Source organism: Scleropages formosus, chromosome 4, assembly GCF_900964775.1.
Source record: "Scleropages formosus chromosome 4, fSclFor1.1, whole genome shotgun sequence".
In the NCBI taxonomy this organism is placed as follows: Eukaryota; Metazoa; Chordata; class Actinopteri; order Osteoglossiformes; family Osteoglossidae; genus Scleropages; species Scleropages formosus.
The window spans coordinates 23,549,093-23,569,075 of record NC_041809.1 but is presented as its reverse complement, the minus strand read 5'-3'; the positions used below and the strand labels follow the sequence as shown (position 1 = coordinate 23,569,075).

Here is a 19,983-nt window from a genome sequence, read left to right as displayed (position 1 = left end):
TCCATGGCTGATAAAAATGTGCGTTACAGAACACGTGTCATTTGGTTTTCCCGAAGATCAGTCAATTTGACAGCAATTGAAATGTAGCCATGAGTTGTTGACTGGCACCGCAGTTCAGTGATATGCGTTTGTAATGTTGAATCTCACACGCGATGCCAATTTTCACACCGCGCTACGAAGCAGCACACGAGACACAACAGAAATCGGTGTAAGCACATGTATTTTGACGCAAGCTTTGTTTACAAATTTCGAAGCTGCTCAAAGCAGAAAGGCAGCGCCATCTAGCGACAGCATTTCATGTTACAGACGCACAGCGACAGCATGTTTCATTGTTCTCAAGTTTCCTTTGTGTGCTAATAATTTACCTAAATCTCCAGGAGGGCGACACCAAATTGTCATTCTAAAAGAATATCTGTATACTATAGCTTCAGTTGTGTGTAATATTTCAAATTCATGTTATATTTATTTAAGCTGTTGTATTTGGAGCTGAACAAGGGTCAGACATCTTATTACTTGTCTAGTTACACTAATTCCAGTAAAAAAATAAACAACAAAATAGTGTAAACTCGTTATTTTTTGGCTGTTCATATTAACTGAGGGGGGCGCGGTGGCGCAGTGGGTCTGGGGGTTCGAGTCCCCCTTGGGGTGCCTTGCGACGGACTGGCGTCCCGTCGTGGGTGTGTCCCCTCCCCCTCCAGCCTTGTGCCCTGTGTTGCCGGGTTAGGCTCCGGCTCCCCGCGACCCCGTATGGGACAAGCGGTTCAGACAATGTGTGTGTGTGTGTGTGTGTGTGTGTGTGTGTGTGTGTGTGTGTGTGTGTGTATTAACTGACATAAATATATATTTGCCCCTCTCTGTCTTCCAACCCTCACATATGCATATATTATTCACGCACCACGTATACTATACCTATATAAATGTGTAGTATACGCGGTATACTTCGTAACTTCATAAGAAACTGTAATCGGCTACAAACTTGGCAAATACAGCAACTACATCTTTTTCCACAGAAAAGGAAATTGTAACAAAAGATGAGAACAGCGCCACACAACGGACGCACGTCACACTACAGCAATCCCGTCGTGCACCGCGCCATTCTCCGTACCCGCCGACCGTCTGCTGCCGAGGACTGCTGGAAGCGGACATGTTAGACCGGCCTGTCCGGGGATAAACACTGCGCATAACCTCGTGTCGGACGGTAAAGGGAGAAGTCGCCGAGGCGGGAGACCATGGATGCCGTCAACGCGTTCAACCAGGAGGTAAGTCGCTGTCTTTTTTGTGGCCAGGAGGCTGGGAGTTGACCGTGTGCAATGCCTGAGCAGAGTCCTCTGCGTCTGTGTGTGCGCGCAGGCCGCGGAGAGGAGCCCGAGTCCAGGCCGCGCTCTAGGAAGGCACCTCAATGGCGTGTTTTTTTTGACGAAGGCCGAAATAAAGCGCCTTCAACATACAGGGAGCCGGTCTGTGATTCCAGTGAGCGAGCGCGACGCGGCGCAAGGCGCGGTCCCGCAGCCCTGGCCGACGCGGCGCGCTGCAGCCTGCAGCCTGGTCGGCTAGCCGAGCTCGCTGTGGGTGTAACCGGCCGCCGGGCGGCTCCCCCCTTTCAGCGGGAACGTGGAAGTGAATGCAGCGTGTCCTCGGCGTATGGGCACGAGCTCGACCCGTGCACTCGGAGCAGCAGGAGGACTTGCAGCTCGGGGACGAGCAGCGCGCGCTGAGGCTGGACGGTTCAACTTTTGAGCCGTTTCCAAGGCAACTACTAAACCAGTTAGTCAACTTTTTAGTCACGAGTGGAGAGAGACACTGACTGTCCATGTTCATCACGTGTGCTTCCCCTTCACTCAGGGACCCCGATTGACCGGGGGTGTTTCGTGGCGGCGCGCTGCCCCCCGTGCGCCTCCCGCGTGGCCGCGGCCCCTACGGAGAGAATGGGCGCGCTTCCTCGGCACGAGCGGTGCTGACAGCGCGGCTAAACTGGCCACACAGCCGCGCGCGGCACAGCGACTGAGTGAGCGTCTCTAAGAGGAAACGTTTAGCGGGGGCGCGCTCTTCAGCGCAGCCCCGCCATGATACTGTCAAACTTAGTTCCTAGCTCTGCGTTTGTCTGTACAGTTCACTTAACGTTCTTTACATTTTCATATTCATTACATTTTCACTTGGCTATAGTATATAGAAATGTGTCCGATCCCTAGGTGTTACTTGGGGGGAGGGGGCACAAGCCCCCAAGTAAGCGTGATGTGCCCCCTCCCCCCAAGCTTCTGCAGAACTCAGCTGTAGTATTAATAATTTATGGTCCCCTCAGTACCTGAAAAATTGTTACACCCCTCGCCTGATCAGACTTTTCACAGAGTTATAGAGTTGATTTGTTTTAAAATTAAATGGAGTCTTTTGATTGGGATGAGGTATCTTCATAATCTTGTGGTCTTCTGAAACCCCCTGACTGGTAAATCCTTAACATTCAACATTGTTGTATCGAGCGAAGGTATTTTATGAATGAACACAGGTGGACGAAGATGAGGTAACGTGGATGACGTGCACACTGTGTGGCTCACTAGATTCTGCACTTTTGCGCCATTCTCTGCTGCACTTCCCTTAGGCTGAAATCTCTTGTCTGCTTTGGGTCCAAACCCACATGAAGCTGCTTGCATGGACTTATGGGTGTTGTTGATAGGGTCTTTCTGCATGCAGGCCAAACTGAGTCATGGATGTCCTGTCTGTGATATAATTGGCAACGGTCATTTCTTAATTTGGTTCTCATTTGTATTCAGTTGACAACCAAGTGTCAGTTAATCCATTTATTATTGTTGTTGTTGTTGTTGTTGTTAATAATAATTACCTTAATTTCTTTGATGTCTTTGGAACTTAGTGTTAAAGAATCAGCTTTACTTCTACAGCTTTAGAATTTATACAGCAGTATACACCTTCCGTATCAGCTCTGGGTAAATACTTTGATCAAGGGTATAACAGTAGGAAGGGGATTCACACCAGGATCCTATAGATTGCAAGGTGATGCTTCTAAATACTGCAATATCTTCAATGGTTTTTCGTTGTTGCAAATTCAGAGTATCCAATTTTATGCCAGATGAAGAGTACAGTGTGAACTGTGGTTTATGTTAGACAGCTTAGCTATCCCTCTGAAAAATATTGGTTGAAATATTTTGTTCACCCTCTGTATACAATTGGAATGGAAAAGTCTATTTAAAAGAAGCAAGCTTTAAATAGCTGCTTTCTTAGTTTCTCACCTGAAAAAAGTATTGGTTTGAAGACAAATTATGATTAGTTAAATTAAATGGAAGCAGCCATTCACTGTTGCGCACAAATAACAGAAATAGGTCAACGATATGGTAGCCCGTGGCAATGTGAAAGAAAGGACGGCAGGTTCTGGGCTACACCGTCTGCTTGAGAAACCGGGCTTAGGATGTCTGCGAATCTGTAGAACCACAACAGGCAAGTGTAAACTCGACAAGTTACAAATTTCACTGAGATCTACGTTGCTTTGGAGAAAAGTGTCTGCTGAATGAATAAATGTAAACAATACAAGCCACAGACCATTAATCTCCACAGTATGGAAATGCAGATCAAGATTTGAGACAGCATTTTTCTTCAGTGCTGACCATTAGGTGTCCACTGTAACTCTAAGTGACCTTCTGTGGGACCACCAGTGTTTTCCGTTGGTACTAATGGTTTTAAAACGTCTCCATAAAGGGCTACTCAAGTTCCTACTGTGACCCTCTTTATTGACATTTTTCACTATCAGCCACTTGCGTAGACTTATTTTACTTCGAGCTGTTGCCTCATCACCCTGCTGGATATAGCTCTGAATAAAACAGTTTGTCACATGCATTGTCCAAGGGTACAGCAATGTCATTAAGATTCCTTAGCTGTAATTTTAAGATGCAACATTTCCATCAAAAGTCTATCTTTTGTTAAAGTACTACAGCTGACGGGGAGCGCGTTGCTGAATTCTGAGCACGTGTGTGAGTGACTGTCTCCTGTTGTTCCCTAAGGTAGCTTGGTTCAAGAGGAAGCTCCAAAGATATCCCGTCTGTGCTGTATGTAGACAGAAAGGGTGCTCTCCCTTCAACATGAAATCCTTCAGTACTCCTGGCATTCTGCTGAAATGGTTCAGATAGTTTGGGGAGAAGTTGAATTTGTGGCCCATCTGAGCAGCTTTCAGTAAAACCTTTTTTGCTGAGACAAATGTTTCCTGCAGCCTGACCAGTTCACTTTTACTCTAGACATAAGTAGGTCGTGCTCTCTGTCCCCCTTTGCTTTGAGAGGAGACGTCATGCATTTTGCAGTTGTGTCCCCTTATGTACTCTCAATCTCAGCTGGAACTCAATTTCATTCCACCAAAGACTCCATGGATCCCCTCTTTTCATTGAACCTGCCATAAGACTTTACTGCAGTTGCTTTCTTCTACTATACCTCTGGCCAGTGACCTCAGGGCTTCACAGGTACTCTTTATCTTGCCTGATGAGATTCACAGTGAAGGGTGCTGTCCAGTGCAGTGCAAAGAACCTGCTGCTGGAGCAGCCCCAGTCATGCACAACCGTGAGTTGAGAAGCTTCTGACTAGCTTAGTTTAGCGGGTTCTCAGTGTATGTGTATGTATGGGTGACCCCTTAAGGTTAACTGGATAACTTGGGACTGGATGTATATAGCCTGTGGCCACCACAGACAATGGGCACATGCACCAGGTAAAGTTCTTTGTGCAGTGAACAGATTGGTACTCCAGACTTTGTAAGAAGGCACGTCTTAATGTCCTCTAGTAGTAGTAGTCCCTGGGGGTCAGCTTTGCAGTTACACCATTTCAATATGTACCATGATTGAGCCACTAGATCACAGGTGTCAAACTCAAGGCCTGCGGGCCAAATTCGGACCGCCCCCTCACTGTATGTGGCCCGCGAGAGCTTAGAAATTATTTTATTGTTATTATAAATTTTATTTTCACAACCTGAAAATGCATCTCAATTTTATTGCCTGCGCGATGAAGGCATCTAGCCAGTAGATGGCAGTGTCTGGATATGTTTTTTCCTGCAGTGGCATTAGTGGAGTGATAGGATTAGTTAAAAAAAAAAAAACGAATAGGCCCATCATGTTGAAGAAAAGAAAAGTTGATGCAGAGGGGAGGCTATTTAATGAGAGATGGGAAAGCAAATACATGTTTGTACTTAATGGAAACAAGCTGGCTGAAGAAGCGCACAGTTTTCTGGCGTTTGTTAGCTGTTGACGAAAGTACTGACATTACTGATAGATACGGCGCATCTAGCCATGTTTTTAAGAGGTGTGAAGGCAGACTTGTCTGTCAGTGAGGAGCTCTTGGATGTGGTCGCCATGCACGGAGCGAAAACATGGACATCTACACTGCGGTGGAGAAGTCCATCAGTAAAGTGAAATTTTATGAATGAAATGTTCTTTGATGTATAAGTAACGATTTTTTTCTTGACTTCATGAATTAATTTAATTTAGAATATCACAGTGAAATCTGAGCGTGTGCTCACAGCACAAGCATGTGTTCTTGTTACCACATTTATTTTTTTAAATAAACTGTACAGTTGTTGTATACTTGAATACACTTTGTCATTATTTGTCCTGGGCTTCTACTTTCAAAGCTAGGTATTAATTGAGTTTTTACCAAAACCAGTAGTAATCGAATGCAGAGGTAATTATGCAATGTAATAAAAGAGTAGATACAGTCATATAGTCTTACAGTTACAACCGGCCCTGAGAGCAACCGTAATGTTGATGTGGCCCGGGATGAAATTGAGTTTGACACCCCTGCACTAGATTGTAGCTTTCCTGCCTCTCCTCATACTTGGATAGAGAACTTTCTTGGCCTGTCAAAGTATGGATTAGTGTACTGTTGCAAAGTATTTGCAGTTTCCCATCCAGTGGAGACCAGCAGAAAACTGGCTAAGAACAACAAAAAAATCTGTATCAAGCTGCTGTAGCTCATATAGGTCCCTTTGGACTATGGTGCATCACAGGTGCATCATGTTTCTGTGTTGTATCCAACTGAGTTAAGTTACACATCAGTGGAAATGTGGATGTCGAAAAATTTCAAACATGCAAAATAAGAAATCAGATATGTCCTGCAGTTTGTCAGGTGCAGGAATCCATGAATTTTTGAATAGGGTGTCTGACTATTACGATAATGGTCAAGTGATGCTACTTTCTTCTGTGGTGCTATTTTTGTTGTAGGTTAAGGTGTAGACTGCAGAAAAGACTAAAAAAAATGGCACTGGTTTTCTAAATGTTACATGTTGCTACTTTGCTTTCTTGTTTAGACTATTAATTTCTCACAGAATACTTTAGTTATTGATTTGGGTTTTTTTTTTGCAAGTATATAACCGTGTGTTTTCAGCCTGGTGGTATTGGACTGATCTTGGCTGGTCTGCCTAATAAGTATTTGGTTGTTCTCTGGAGTCCGATGCTCCGGAAGACTGACAGCTGAGCTCTTGACGTGGTGGTAGGAGGGAAGGGGCAGGCTTGTGGGGGTCTGACTCAATGCTGCTTGGACACAATCCAGTGTGTGCTGTAACTCCCACACACTTGAGAGCACTGGTGTGGAAATCGGGAAGTAGACTGACCCTTCAGATCTTCAGTTTGTTAGCAAATAAATTTAACAGAAAACCCAGATTAAATTAAAGACCTAAAGACTTAATTTCTTTCTCTCCCTCACAGTTATTCTCCTTAATGGACATGAAGCCTCCCATTTCTCGAGCAAAGATGATATCGATAACAAAATCGGCTATAAAGGCTATAAAGGTAAGGATGCAGTATAGAAGCAAACCGGAAACTGTTAGCAATACGTTTTTGTTGTAATTGTCCTGTAGTGTAGAGTAGGAACAGACTGTTTGTGGCAGTGTACTTTAGGTGCCACTGCAAGTGTAGGTTTCTGGTGAGAAGTTCAAAATCAGTCAACTGTATTGCCATTCTGCCTATAGGTGAGTTGCATGTACAGAATAACGAAATTCTATTTCTCTTTGGGCCTCCGTGCCACACAAAACATGCAGTGCACTTTGTTTAAAAAAAAAAAAAGAATACGTAGAACACATGAGTGCAGTACACTGGCCAGAGTCTGGTGACAGTATATATAATGTATAATATACACAGATGAGTTACAAATGTGACAAATTTGTCTTTCAGCTGTACAAGCATGTTGTCCAAATTGTTGAAAAGTTCATCAAAAAGGTAGGTGAATGCTTTTGTTTTTTTTTGTTTTTTGGTCCTGCTTTGGCTGACTGAGAACCAGAATGGCAAAGGAGATTGTCAAAATTGGGGAATTTAATGGCTGCCTTGCTTCATGTTCTGGTTTGCTCAGGTTTCTTCATATTTTTTTTCTTTACCTTGATAGCCGTTTAAGTCTTATAACCTTTTTCTCACTTCCTTCCCATCCCAGTGCAAACCAGAATACAAAGTTCCAGGGCTCTATGTGGTGGACTCCATCGTTCGACAGTCACGACATCAGTTTGGGGCAGATAAAGATGTATTTGGGCCCAGGTTCACAAAAAACATCACAGGGACATTTGAGAACCTCTGCTTGTGTCCCACTGAAGACAGGGTAGGCTTCTAGAATGGAAATGCCAGCAATGTAACACTGCTGTCTGTTTTATAGCTCCCCCAATGGCTTGCAGTTTCTTTGTGCATTACTTCTGCATTGCATTAGCCAGCTAGAAGACATCTCATAAGTCACTGAGAATTGCATATATGTATCAAGTGAGACTTGCCTTTAGCAAATCAAATAGATGTTAGAGTAATAATAGATATAATAGATACAGGTATCGTGCTTTGCAGAGTAAGATTGTACGGGTGCTGAACCTTTGGCAGAAGAATGGGGTATTTAAGATTGATGTCATCCAGCCCCTACTGGACATGGCAGCTGGTACAAGCAGCAGCGCCCCAGTGACCGATGTGGACCACGAAGGCCCAGATGGCGGTAAGCCCTATCAGCTGCTTGGGTTGACCTGTGTTCTTACAGAAGTCCAGTCTAGGTTTTCTTACATGTAACTTTTTATATTCGTTATCTTTAGGATCTTTGGTTATCACTAATTCACAAAAGACACCTTAGCAACAGCAGGTCTTTGAAGGGGTCACATAGAACACGCTTCGAGAAACCTGGTTTCGATAGGAAACGTCTAGAAGAGCAGCATGTTTACGAGGATCCACATCAGATTTTAAAACCAATCAAGTTTACATTTCAGAAATGATTGAATTGGAGCAGTTCATAACCTCACACTTTCTCATCTGTTTCTCTTCTGCTGTGTCTGCAGGATCCCCCTCCACTCCAGTTAAGGCACCCGCAGATCCTCTTCCCTCAGTCCCTACCAACTCTATTGTGGCAGCTGTTCCACAGCTGCAGAACTCAGATGCCTTTGCTGCTGTGGCACAGTTGTTCCAGTCTTCTCAAGGACAGCAGGTGAGTTTTGTCACCATGATATGGCAAATGAAAACTTGCAGTAATGTCACTTGAGCCGCTTTAATTCAGACCGATTGACTTCATCTCAGCATTGATATAAATGTGGTTTCTTTCACACCTGAATCTGCTCAGTTTGAGTAACAGCATAAAAGTCATCTTGGTAAGTCTGAAAATGCTTTGTCAGTGTAAAGTTTGAATAGGTATGCTTTTTTTCCATATGGATGATGACCAGATAGTACAACATAACAAAAAGGCAGTGCAAACATCTTTTTATAAATGTTTTGGGGCATTTTGATCCTGTCATTTATCTTTAGCATGTGAGTGAGTCATATGCTAATTTTACTAGTCACAGTTTAGAATGGAATTGAAGGTTTTACTCAAGAGTTTAACAGCTAGAGTTTTGGTCCTCTTCTGTTATCCCACATTTTATAGTGAGGAAATCCTGTTTACTTTCAGGTAGTGTGTTCATTAGCTTGTCTCCATGCTGTTCCAACCCCTACTCCTCTCCAGCTTCAGCAGATGCTTCAGACGTTCCAGCAGCCAGGGAAGCCTCAGTCCCCAGCACTGGAGAACAATATGATGGCCCAGCTCCAGGCTGCCAGTGCTCCTCTTGCCCAGATTGCCCAGCATGCCTCACTCACCCAGCACACCCCAGTTGGTCCACAGCCTGTGGTGCAGAAAGCTGCCTTTGACAAGGTGAGTGTCTGTGGGTTCATATGGATGGGCAGGACAGGATGTTCTGGTGTGTTTGAATTTGTGTCTAATGATGCGAATGGGTATTTTGCTTTCAGAAGCTTCTGGATCGCTTTGACTATGACGACGAGCCCGAAGGCATCGAGGACACCAAAAAGGATGAATTGACGACTGTCACTTCTGTTACTACAGCCTCAACCACAACTGTCTCTGCTGTGCCCCAAGTGTGAGTCCATATTTTTAAAATCTGTTTTACTGTGTTGTGTACGCAGGACTGCTTTGTGTTTAGAAATAATTTGGCATGTTAAAACCTTATGTAAATTCTTTCAAACTCCTGTCTTGTTAGCTTGTCCTTACTTTGATTCCTCCCCCAACAGGTTTCCCGTGGCCCTGCAGCAGCCGGTGTACCAACAATTAGCTGCACAGAACCCCCACACGGAACACTTTCAGGGACCATTGCTGGGAATGCCACAGGACCCCACCCATCAGGTACCCCTACACACCTGTGGTCCTGTGTTACCGAAGGCTAATGTGTCTTTGGCAAATTGTACAGCGGTTCTATAGAAGACCATAAAATTAATTCACTTGATACTTTGAAATGATCTGGTCAGTAAGTTTTGCAGTTACATTACGTTTCCATTTATTCACTTAGCAGACTCTTCAAAGTTGCTTCCAATGAACTCTATGTAGTGTTATCAGCCCACACACCTTATTCACCAAGGTGACTTAAACTGGGTCACTTATCCATACATCAGTGAAACACTCTCTCTGTGTCACTCACACACTATGGGGAAACCTGAACAGCATGTCTTTGGACTGTGGGAGGAAACCAGAACACCCGGAGGAAACCCACACAGATGCAGGGAGATCATGCAAACTCCACACTGACCGAGCGGGGATCAAACCCACATTCGCTCGCACCACCCAGGTGCTGTGCGACAGCAGCACTACTCACTGTGCCACCGTGCCGCCTAATTTCACCCAGGACCCTTTTCCTGAAGTAATGCCAAATTGGTCTTTGCAGTGACATTTTGTTTCTGTTGCTTATCTCAAGTTTTAGATCCTATCGGAACTCTTTGCAGTGCTTTCTTTGTCCAGATAAAGCCTGTCCCCCCACCACCACCTTCCCTTCCAGGTTTCCCTACCCCCTAACGGGCAGCTCCAAGGCTATAGTCTTATACCCCCACAGTCGTACCCAGGGATGATGCCACAGATGGGTCAGACTCTCCTACCCCAGCAGGCAACTGGCCTGCCACCAGGTTTCCCTGCGGGATACCCTCCACAGAATGAAGCCTATGCCCAACACATGGCCCAGCAGCCCCAGGTGAGGGCTCCCTTCATTGATGCAAACAGCTCTAAGTGCCTCCTTGCATGTGGAGAGGACTTGACAAATGGTGCATGCACCTGTCTTGTTCTCTGGAGCAGTAGTGGTTATGTCTGGTGTTTTAGTGTTCGTCATGGCACCTGACAGGTCTTGGTTCTTTTCCCCGTTTCTTTAAAATGGAGTCAGTTATCAGACTTGATTCACTGTCCCATACTGTACTATCCCTTTCTGTTTCCTGTGAAACGTTTTGTCGTAGTATACAGAGCATTTGGCAGATGCAGCCCCCCCTTTCCGTTTTTATTTTGTTGTATGCAGTAGCAGTATGTTTACAGTATAGAATGAGGGAGGAGTTAGATGAACTGAATGTGTCTTTGTTTTCACTTCTATACCCTTCAGGAAGTGTCAATGGAAATAGACCCCCCACAAATGGAGGGAAAGCACCGGTCCGATGGCAGGAGATCTCGATCACGTTCAGGCTCCAGGTGGGATATGGGTTTTTAAAATAAAGCTGGCATAGTACACACAGGACTTTGTTATGAAACTCATGGTCTCAGAAGTAATTTGGTTGCCCTCTTTTGTTTTTAGATCCCCAAAGAGAAGGCGTTCCCGGTCCAACTCCCGCAATCGCAGGTCTCGCCACAGGCGATCACGTTCGCGGTCCAGGGACCGCCGACGCCACTCACCCCGCTCTCGGTCACAGGAGCGGAGGGATAGGGAACGGGAAAGAGAACGGCGGCAAAAGGGGCTGCCCCATATCAAGAGTGAGACCCTTAGCGGTATGTTTCTGTTGCTAGTTTTGTTTAATCTGGCCTTCCTTTGACCTCTGCGGAAATTGTAAAGAACATTGCTGATGGCCATTGCTCACTACAGTTAGTTAATGTGCCTGTGGCATCTACCTTTGAGATGTTAAAAACTGTAATACTGGCAGTCCAAAATAATAGTATCTTGTTGTTAAACAGCAGAGGGTCTTTGGCAATGAGCATCTATGTAAAGATTTCCTCACCCCACCCTCCTCTTCCTCAGTGTGCAGTACAACTCTGTGGGTGGGCCAGCTGGACAAGCGGACACAGCAGCAGGACGTAGCCTGCCTGCTGGAGGAGTTTGGGCAGATTGAGTCGATCAACGTGAGTTTTAGGGCCAGGAAACTGGGGAAGCAACTGAGAGCATCTTGTCAGGTGTTTTAATTAAAATTGAAAAATAATTGTAAAAAAGTAAATTGCAAAATAATTGTGGCATCCTAAAATAATTTGGCCTTGTTGTGTTCACAAAGTAATATTTTTATTTGTTTTTAATGTTGAAGACATCTTGAAGCACCAGTTTTTAGTAACAAAAGTACGAATGAGAGCAACTGGCGAAGTCAGCAGACTAACTGACAAGTTGGAAATCACAGCTGAGCACTGGTTTCTATCATGATAGCCACCTCTTTCTGCCTGTGTCTTCTGCAGATGATTCCCCCACGGGGTTGTGCATATATTGTGATGGTCCACAGACAGGACGCCTTTCGTGCCCTACAGAAACTCAGCAGGGGATCCTTCAAAGTGAACCAGAAAGCCATTAAGGTATGCTGAATTGGCTGCCGCATGACACAGGTTTAGGGTAGCAGTGGCATACTTCTCAATTTGGCTAAAGTAAAACCTTTTCAGTGTTCTCCGCATCAGTTTTTGGTACAGATACTGTAGTTTGGTGTAAAATACAGTGTTATATAATTCCTGAACTCCCCGCCACCTCGTATATCTTGGTCAGATTGCATGGGCCTTGAACAAAGGGATCAAGCCGGAGTACAAGCAATATTGGGACATCGAACTGGGTGTCACCTATATCCCATGGAGCAAAGTCAAGGTCGATGACTTGGACAGCTTCTGTCAGGGGGGCATGCTGGACCCTGAAACACTTTGTCCAGGTGACTGCCAGCTAGGCATACACTGCAACCTTCTGCTTTCTTTTAATTTGTGTTTAACTAAACTATGGTGGTAGTTGTTTGGAGGTACATTGGTGTTATTCATGGCATGTAAATCAGGTTTTGATTATTCCCGTGATGTCTTAATGTTAAATTGAGTAAGTGATGTATGAGTTTTCCTGTGCATTGCACTTCTTCTATGTGTCGTGCTTGGTGGTATCTGTCTCAGTGTGTGGTTCCCTCTCTCCATAGAATGGAAGACCTCTCAGAATGACTTGGATAAACCAGAGGAGGTGGCACAGAATGGCCGCTCAGACTCTGCACAGGCTGAGGAGAACCCGGCTTCTGGCGCCGTCCAGGTAAAGTTCACCAGACATCGGGGAAATGCACAAAACATGACCTACCTCTGATCACTGTGTACTGTTTGTCCTTTGACCTTCCCACTACTTCTTTCATAGGAGAATTTAACACTGCACACATTTTGCGTGGATGCAAAACAGTCAGTCTCGTTGAGCATCTGTTATTTGTATGGCTTTTTCTTTTAACGACACGAAACTTCCTGATTTTAATACAAATAGAAGTGGTTTATTGTCCAGCCCTGTGTGTTCTCCTTGTTTTTGATTATTTGAAGCAATCACCACACAAATGTTCTTTAAATTACTCCTTAGAGATTCAGATGATGTGTAAAAAACATAACCTGGTTCTCCTAGTAATACACAATTTAACACAAAAAGACGAACTATACTGGAAAGATTACATGTATGCATTTCCTTGAAAACAAGCATGCACTTCACATTGCATCATGAAAGTGTAAGTCATAATATAGTGTCAAAGAAAAAAAAAAGTGAATAAAGAGATGGATCAGTGCAGCACAAGAGCTAAGATACTATTCTGTGCAAGTAGTGATGTAGTACTATCTAAGATGCAAAGGTGACCAAATGATCTGAAATTGATTAGAATTATGGTTTGGTCAGGTGTTAACTTGGATTTCAGATAAACTCTTAAGCCAAACACATTAGAGTGAGCTTGTGGTGTTGACCACAGTAAAATAGTTATTTCTTGCCAAGAGTGTAAGAATTATCATATCTTCCATATTTTTTAAAAATTGCAAAGTCATTTAACATGTATATAGATTAAACAAACTTCATTAAAGACTTTTTCAATAGTTCAATGAACCCATTCCAGTAAGCAAATTTACGGAATAGATATGTCATGGTGTCCAGGCTGGGCTTGCATTGAAAACATATCTGAGATTTCTCTGGATATATGCTATGAAGACATACAGAAGTGAGATAATTTGTTTGAATTTCCATAAAATTTGTTCCTGAATACTTTGTGAAGTGCAAAGAGAGGAAAACTTTGCATGTGTATGAAGCCTGTTATTACTGAAAGAAGACAAGTCAAAGTTATGCTCCCATGTCTCACTACATCATAACAATAAGTACTGATGTTTGTATATAATGAAGAGTCCCCCCCCCCCCCCCGAAGATGTCTACAGGGATGAGCTGGTTTTCCACTTTTAACCATGTGATTAGTATCTAAGTAAGATGCATTCACCACCAATTTTCACCGTCCATCTCTCTGAAGTCTGTGTGCCTTAACTGTCAACGGGAGCTCTGGGTTAAGAGTAATTGGAGACCATGATGATAATCCAGTTGAGATACCCAGGTGTCTGTCTCTCTCTCCAAGCTAGGGGCATGTGGAATAAAAGAACTTTCTGGGTAAAGACTGCATTCTGTGGAATTTCTGAATAAAATGTAAAGATCTTAAAAGTCTCGGTTAGCAGGAAATTTACTTTGCACTGACCTTCCATGACTCCTGTCTAACCTGGAACTAACCAATCCTGTGCTTAATTTCTCAAGGCCAGTAATAAATTTCCATATTTGTTGCAAGGGCCCTCATTGCTCTCTCTAGATTGGGAATGCTTGGAAAGCAATGTTTTGGGTTGTTGTTGTTCCAGATGAATGTAGACATCAGGATATTTATGGAAGTCAGCTGACAAATGGCTGAAAAGATTTAGATTTTGTAATAAAGAAAACAAGGTAGTAGATTCATCCTAATTACGTTAATTCTTTCAAATGGTGAAATGACCAAGGAATCCCTTGCAGCCAGGTCACTTTTAACCTTCTTAGTCAGTGGTGAGAAGTTGGCATTAAGCAGCTAATTGAGGTCCAGGAGTAATAAAGATTCTGAAGTGTCCACAGACAGATTGTGCTGGTTGAAAGGTATAACACCAGCTAGAAGGGGCAGTGAGTTGCCTTGCCAAAGCCTGTGGCAGATTAATTTTATAGCATAGTTTACACTGAGACATCAACTTTGACTGTTGGAACTGATATTTTGGGGGTTTTTCACTTATAATAATTCATCAGTGGTGTAGAGGGATGTGTGATGACTGTTCTTTCCTTATACCTCATATGTCTTTGTCACTCCTCACAGCTTCAGGTAAAGATTCAATTGTTAGTGTACATAATGGAGAAGAGTGACAATCTCCAAGTCTCTTACACAAAATTTCGTTGCTTGTGTTAACTGTTACCATAGTGTTGAAGCATGACAGTTTAATTACGTCAGTTATAACTGGGCCAAATTGTAACTGAATTTTAACATCTCCAGAATGAATTTATTTCTACCTGGTTGAATGGCCTTTCAACATTAAAAGAAATAATTAGGGCTGGCTTTTGATATTTAGAATTTATATAATCTGACACATGTACATTCTTTCATAAGTTCAGGCTAGTTGGGTTTAATGGTGCCTTGCCAGGGAAATGATTCCATTCCATATTATGTGAACAAACAGTTCAAAGGATGCTCTTTTCATTTTGAACCTTTTTCCTTCTAGCTCTTCACAACTCTTGGGCAATCCTCATTTTTGTTACTGTTGAGAATTATGCAAGTTAATGTTGTTCCCATTGTAATAAATTCAGAACATCACCAGAATTCATGAGAGAATCAGCTGAAGGTTTGTGCTTTGTAAAGGGAAACTCAGAGCCTACAGTACTTGGACAAAACAGCGTACTTATTTTAAATGCCCATCCCTGAGCAGAAATGTCATGAATTGTATCAAAATGTAATATCAATCATCCATTTCCCAGAAGATCTTTTGGAGGTGAGTGCTCCCAAGCCCAACAGAGGTTGCATTTCAGTCCCCTCCTTTCTGTTGGCAGTCTTAACAGTATGGGGTTAGGGGTTGCCCAGAATGCTTCACAGAAGATGCCTTCGAAGTCCGGGCCTGTCATCTCATGCAAGACTGGCACCCTTTTGGCAGTGTTACTGAAACCACACAGGACTGTCATCTTGTACTGACTACTGGCTCTATGAAAGGCTACCACAGCATGTGTAATTGAACTGCTTTTGACTATACTTTTGAGTGAAGTTAATGACTCACTAAACCTGGGCATAGTACGGAAAAGGTGACTTGTATGGCTGGAACATTGCATTTAAGCTCCTCCTGAAGTTCAATATCCATGACCAAACCCCAGCAATAGACAGGCTGAGAGTCACAGTCCATATAATTGACATAACCACCTCCCTGGCCCAATATAATTTCATACAGATTGCTAATGAAAGAAGACTTGCCGTAAATTAAAAATTTCTATCAATATTTCACAAAAGGTAAGTGCATGAATTTCAGCAGTGTGAGGGACAAAGTACACTTAAGGAATTGAGACGATTAGAGGTGGTGGTGTGCCGTGAGAAATTATATCTCAGTAGCAGCGGCTATGTCGGCCATATGTAGTGGACCATCTGCACCTGGCTTTGCCCGTTTTGAAATGGTGAATGGCAGAATTAGGTTTCTCATTCCTATAGTATCACACTCAAACATTGCATATCCATAATTTTTGCACTTCTGACATACAGCTCATCCCTTAAGCCAGTTTTATTACTCGGATGATTTCATTGTCAGTGCCTTCTTGCTGCTTGATTGATTCCATATATGTGAGACACTTACTAACTACATTGGAAAAAGACACTACTCACTTCGAAGGAACAAGCTATTCAAAGCCGGAGAGACCAAAACACTTTAGGTGGGTATTGCGAACTGCAACGTTTCACCGAACAGGATCTTTGCTGAAGCAACTTAACGGTTCCTTACAGCTATTCAAGGTTGCAATATGGTTATGTTGTCTGTTGGTTGGTTCATTCCGGAGGAGAACAAAAGCTTTTGAATTTTTTTTTTTAAATGACCTGATGTGCTTTAAAGCCTTGAGGTTTATTGTCATATAAGTAAATGAATGCGTTTCAATTTGTGTGCATGATGTAGGAAGCATCATTTTCAGCTATTTTTGAAACAAAGTGGAAGCCTTAATTAGAATGTGTCAGTTGGTGGAGCTATATTGCAGCATGTGCCATATTTTTGTTCTGTTCACTTGCATTCATTTTCTTGGCCTGGTAAGGACTTGGGAGAAAGCAAAGGTATCATCTGACAACATATCTAACATGTCTGCATCTTCATGGCTACTTTGCTTATTTTACACTGCTTTGGCAAGAAATAACATTTTAAAAATATGGTAGCATGCATATGTATGCTTTGTGTTCACATACACACATCGTTTTGCATGAACATGAGCAAGACAAGAAAGGAACATCGTTTTGCATGAACATGAGCAAGACAAGAAAGGAACATCCCATTTGATCTGATGACTGCAGTGTGGGTTCTGTATAATTCTAATTTGCCCCAGGGTTGAACTCTTTCAGTTGAGATAAAGAAAATGTTCTTGCTTTCCTTTCTTGACTGAATTCAGCTTTCCTAGGGTTTTTATACAGGACAACTTCTGTCATTCAGAACTGCATTGATTCCAAGGTATTGTCTTTGTTTTCCAGGTACAGCCTAGTGTCCAGTCCATGGGAACTGTAGGAAGCCTTCAGCCTCCATCCTTTCCCACACACATGGGGCTTCCACCCCCCGCCTTCCCACCAGGAGTGCCCCCACCTCCCCCACCACCCTTCATGCGTCCCGGATTCAACCCTATGCAGATGCCTCCAGGTGCTGACACGTGCTTGCTGAACCAGCTTGTGATCACAGTTTTGCACCTTTGTGTGGCACGTCACTAACATATTACATATCTTGACCCTTTTAAGGATTCCTTCCACCTAGTGCCATGCCCCCCATGGGTTCCACAGGACCCCCTCCACCTGCTTCATCTGTTAACATGCCTTCTTGTAAGTACAGACTGTGCTATAAATTCAGTTTTATAATGATCAATAGTATGTGATGCATATTTACATGATTGTATGATTTATTTTTTTTTCTTTCCATACCAATCCAGCAACTGTGCCTGGCAGTTCAGCCGAAGAGCCCTCCAAGGACCCTTCCAGTACCGTGGGAACCAGGAACACTGGAGATGCTGTTGATGGCTCCAAGTTGTATGGCTCTGTCCCAGGGATGAGCCAGGCGTCTAGCCTGCCAGGATCCGTGCCTCAGCCAATCGCCGGAATGGGTGAGCATTTCACCAATAATAGTCAGCGAAAAGCTCATCCTCTGGTATTTTGATGTGACACAATTGTTGCATAAGTTTAATTTAACTTCTTATCCTATCTTCATCACATTCTAAAGAGGGTTACAGTGAGCAATGTGTTGTTTGTTTTTGCTTTTGCAGGTAATCAGGTGGGTGCTCCAGCAGGTCCACCATCAGGTGGACTTCTGGGTGCCAGGCCTGGCATGATTCCCCTGCAACGCCCCCCAGGAGTCCCACCCCCTCACATGCAGCGCTTCCCTCTGCACCCTCCACGGCCCAACATGCCACCTATGCCTCCGCAGATGATGCACAGGGGCCCTCCCCAGATGATGCATCGAGAACCTCCACCTGGGGGTTATGGCATACCACCACCCCACCCCATCAGGGGACCCTTCCCCCCCCATGGGCCCCCCTTCATACGCCCAGGGGGTCCCAGGGGCCCAGAGGTGCCTGACGACCGGGAAGGCAGGCCATTTAGAAGCGAGCGGCCTGGGTTCGGGCGGGACAGGGAACAGGAGCGTTTTGGGGGCCGTCGGCCTCCTTATGGCAGTGGCGGCAGTGGTAGCGAAGGGCGCAGTGGAGAGAGACCAGAAGGACGAGAGCGCTTTGCCAACCGACATGAAGAGTTTGAGCAGCGAGGTGGGTGGGAGCGAGACCGCAGGGACTGGGGGCGCAGCCCAGAGCATGAACGAGGGAGGGAAGTGGAGGACCGGGGTCGGCGTGCCAGCGGGCACAGGGACCGGGAGCCTGGAACACGGGAGAGGAGCACTCGTTGGGACAGGGATGACCGCCGCGAAAAAGTGGACGAGGTGGATGGTGCCGACCGTTACCGTGACTCCAATAGCACTGATGCCCCTGCAAACTCTGACAAAGAACTGACCCAGCCAGAGTCTGAAGGGCTGCCAGGTCCAGAGCCTTTAGCCCCGTCCACAGAAGTGACTGCGGATCTGGTGGCCTCAGTGGCCCCAGTATCAACTGAACCTGCAGAAAAACCCCAGGAAGCAGAGTCCTAGAGGCAACAGGAAACATGCTTCTTGTGTACACATAACGGAAAAGAATACTGTAACAGAACATAAAACTCTGGCAGACACAGACCACTGCCCTGTAAACCAGTGTCCCACTTTTGAGCTTGAATGTTGTAAGAAAAAACCAGAAGATAAAAATGCTGTAAATATGCTTGTGCTATTCAACACCTATTTGTAGTTTTTTGGGGGAAGCGTTTTGTTCATACCCCTTTGTGTTTAAATGAAATAATAGAACCAAATTGACTAAAAAAAAGAAAAGAAGGCCCTTTTGCGATAACGTTTTTTAACTTTAAATGTTTACAACGCATAGTAAATGAGATGTTTCTATAATTTTTAAGTTAAAAATCATGAATAAATCTCCTCCAACATTTGAGCTTTAGGGATTTGTTTTTAATAAACTATTTTCGTACCAAGTGTGTCATTCATTATTGCGATATGGAGTGCTTTCCTTCCTGGAAAAAATCCTACTAATTTATTATTTAATCACTGCTTAAGTAACAGTGATTATATAGTGGAAGAAATAGTTGTGATAAAAGAATCAGTTGAGTGGTTTGGTAGAAACAAGTGTTTTCATCGGTAAATATGTAAATGCTTTTAATTATTCAGTAGAAAAACAAAAGTAGACATTTGAGAAAATGAACGGTTCAAGCCCTGCAGAAGGACTTCAAAAGTTTTTACGGCTACTGCTGAAATACCAGTAACAAATAGGTTTGTTTATATCATACCAAACTGGCAATAAATGCATAGTTAAGCACAGCACAAAAATTATCCGTTTTCACGATTTATGCTGGAAGAGCTTTTTAAATTTTTTTTTACTGTATGATGTACCTACCTGGACAGTGCTTGCAAAAAACCAAAATGGAGCAATGTGGCTAAATAAGTTTATTGTAATTTACTATGCAAAAACACTTTAATACAATGATAGTCCAAAACATAAATACAACCATATGTCTACATAAAAGGACAAATGAAACAAATGTAAAACCTAAGCATGCTACGACATTTCATACCCTTCCTTAGCTAAGCAAATATCTATCGGTCCTACGCAAAGGCAGCGGCCTTCCATGATAGAATATGTGTCACTGCCAAGGCTGAAGTGGCTACAACTGTACGGATTTGGAAGACAATTTTCATGTTTTGAGCTCTCAGTTAAGAGTGACGTAAACACAAAGG

At 43.7% G+C, this 19,983-nt stretch overlaps 1 protein-coding gene across 1 annotated transcript; it reads left to right on the top strand.

Annotated features, from left to right (window-relative positions):
• Positions 1-1,100: 1,100 nt before the first annotated feature.
• Positions 1,101-19,223, top strand: scaf4a (SR-related CTD-associated factor 4a). The gene is made up of 20 exons (XM_029251372.1): positions 1,101-1,259; positions 6,684-6,767; positions 7,149-7,193; positions 7,402-7,563; positions 7,797-7,938; positions 8,273-8,418; positions 8,929-9,114; positions 9,210-9,337; positions 9,489-9,600; positions 10,247-10,435; positions 10,832-10,917; positions 11,021-11,211; positions 11,459-11,559; positions 11,881-11,994; positions 12,179-12,335; positions 12,585-12,691; positions 17,151-17,313; positions 17,409-17,489; positions 17,597-17,767; positions 17,927-19,223. Exons 1-20 carry the CDS (start codon positions 1,230-1,232, stop codon positions 18,796-18,798), a joined length of 3,267 nt encoding a protein of 1,088 aa, XP_029107205.1. The 5' UTR covers positions 1,101-1,229; the 3' UTR covers positions 18,799-19,223.
• The last annotated feature ends 760 nt before the right edge of the window (positions 19,224-19,983 follow it).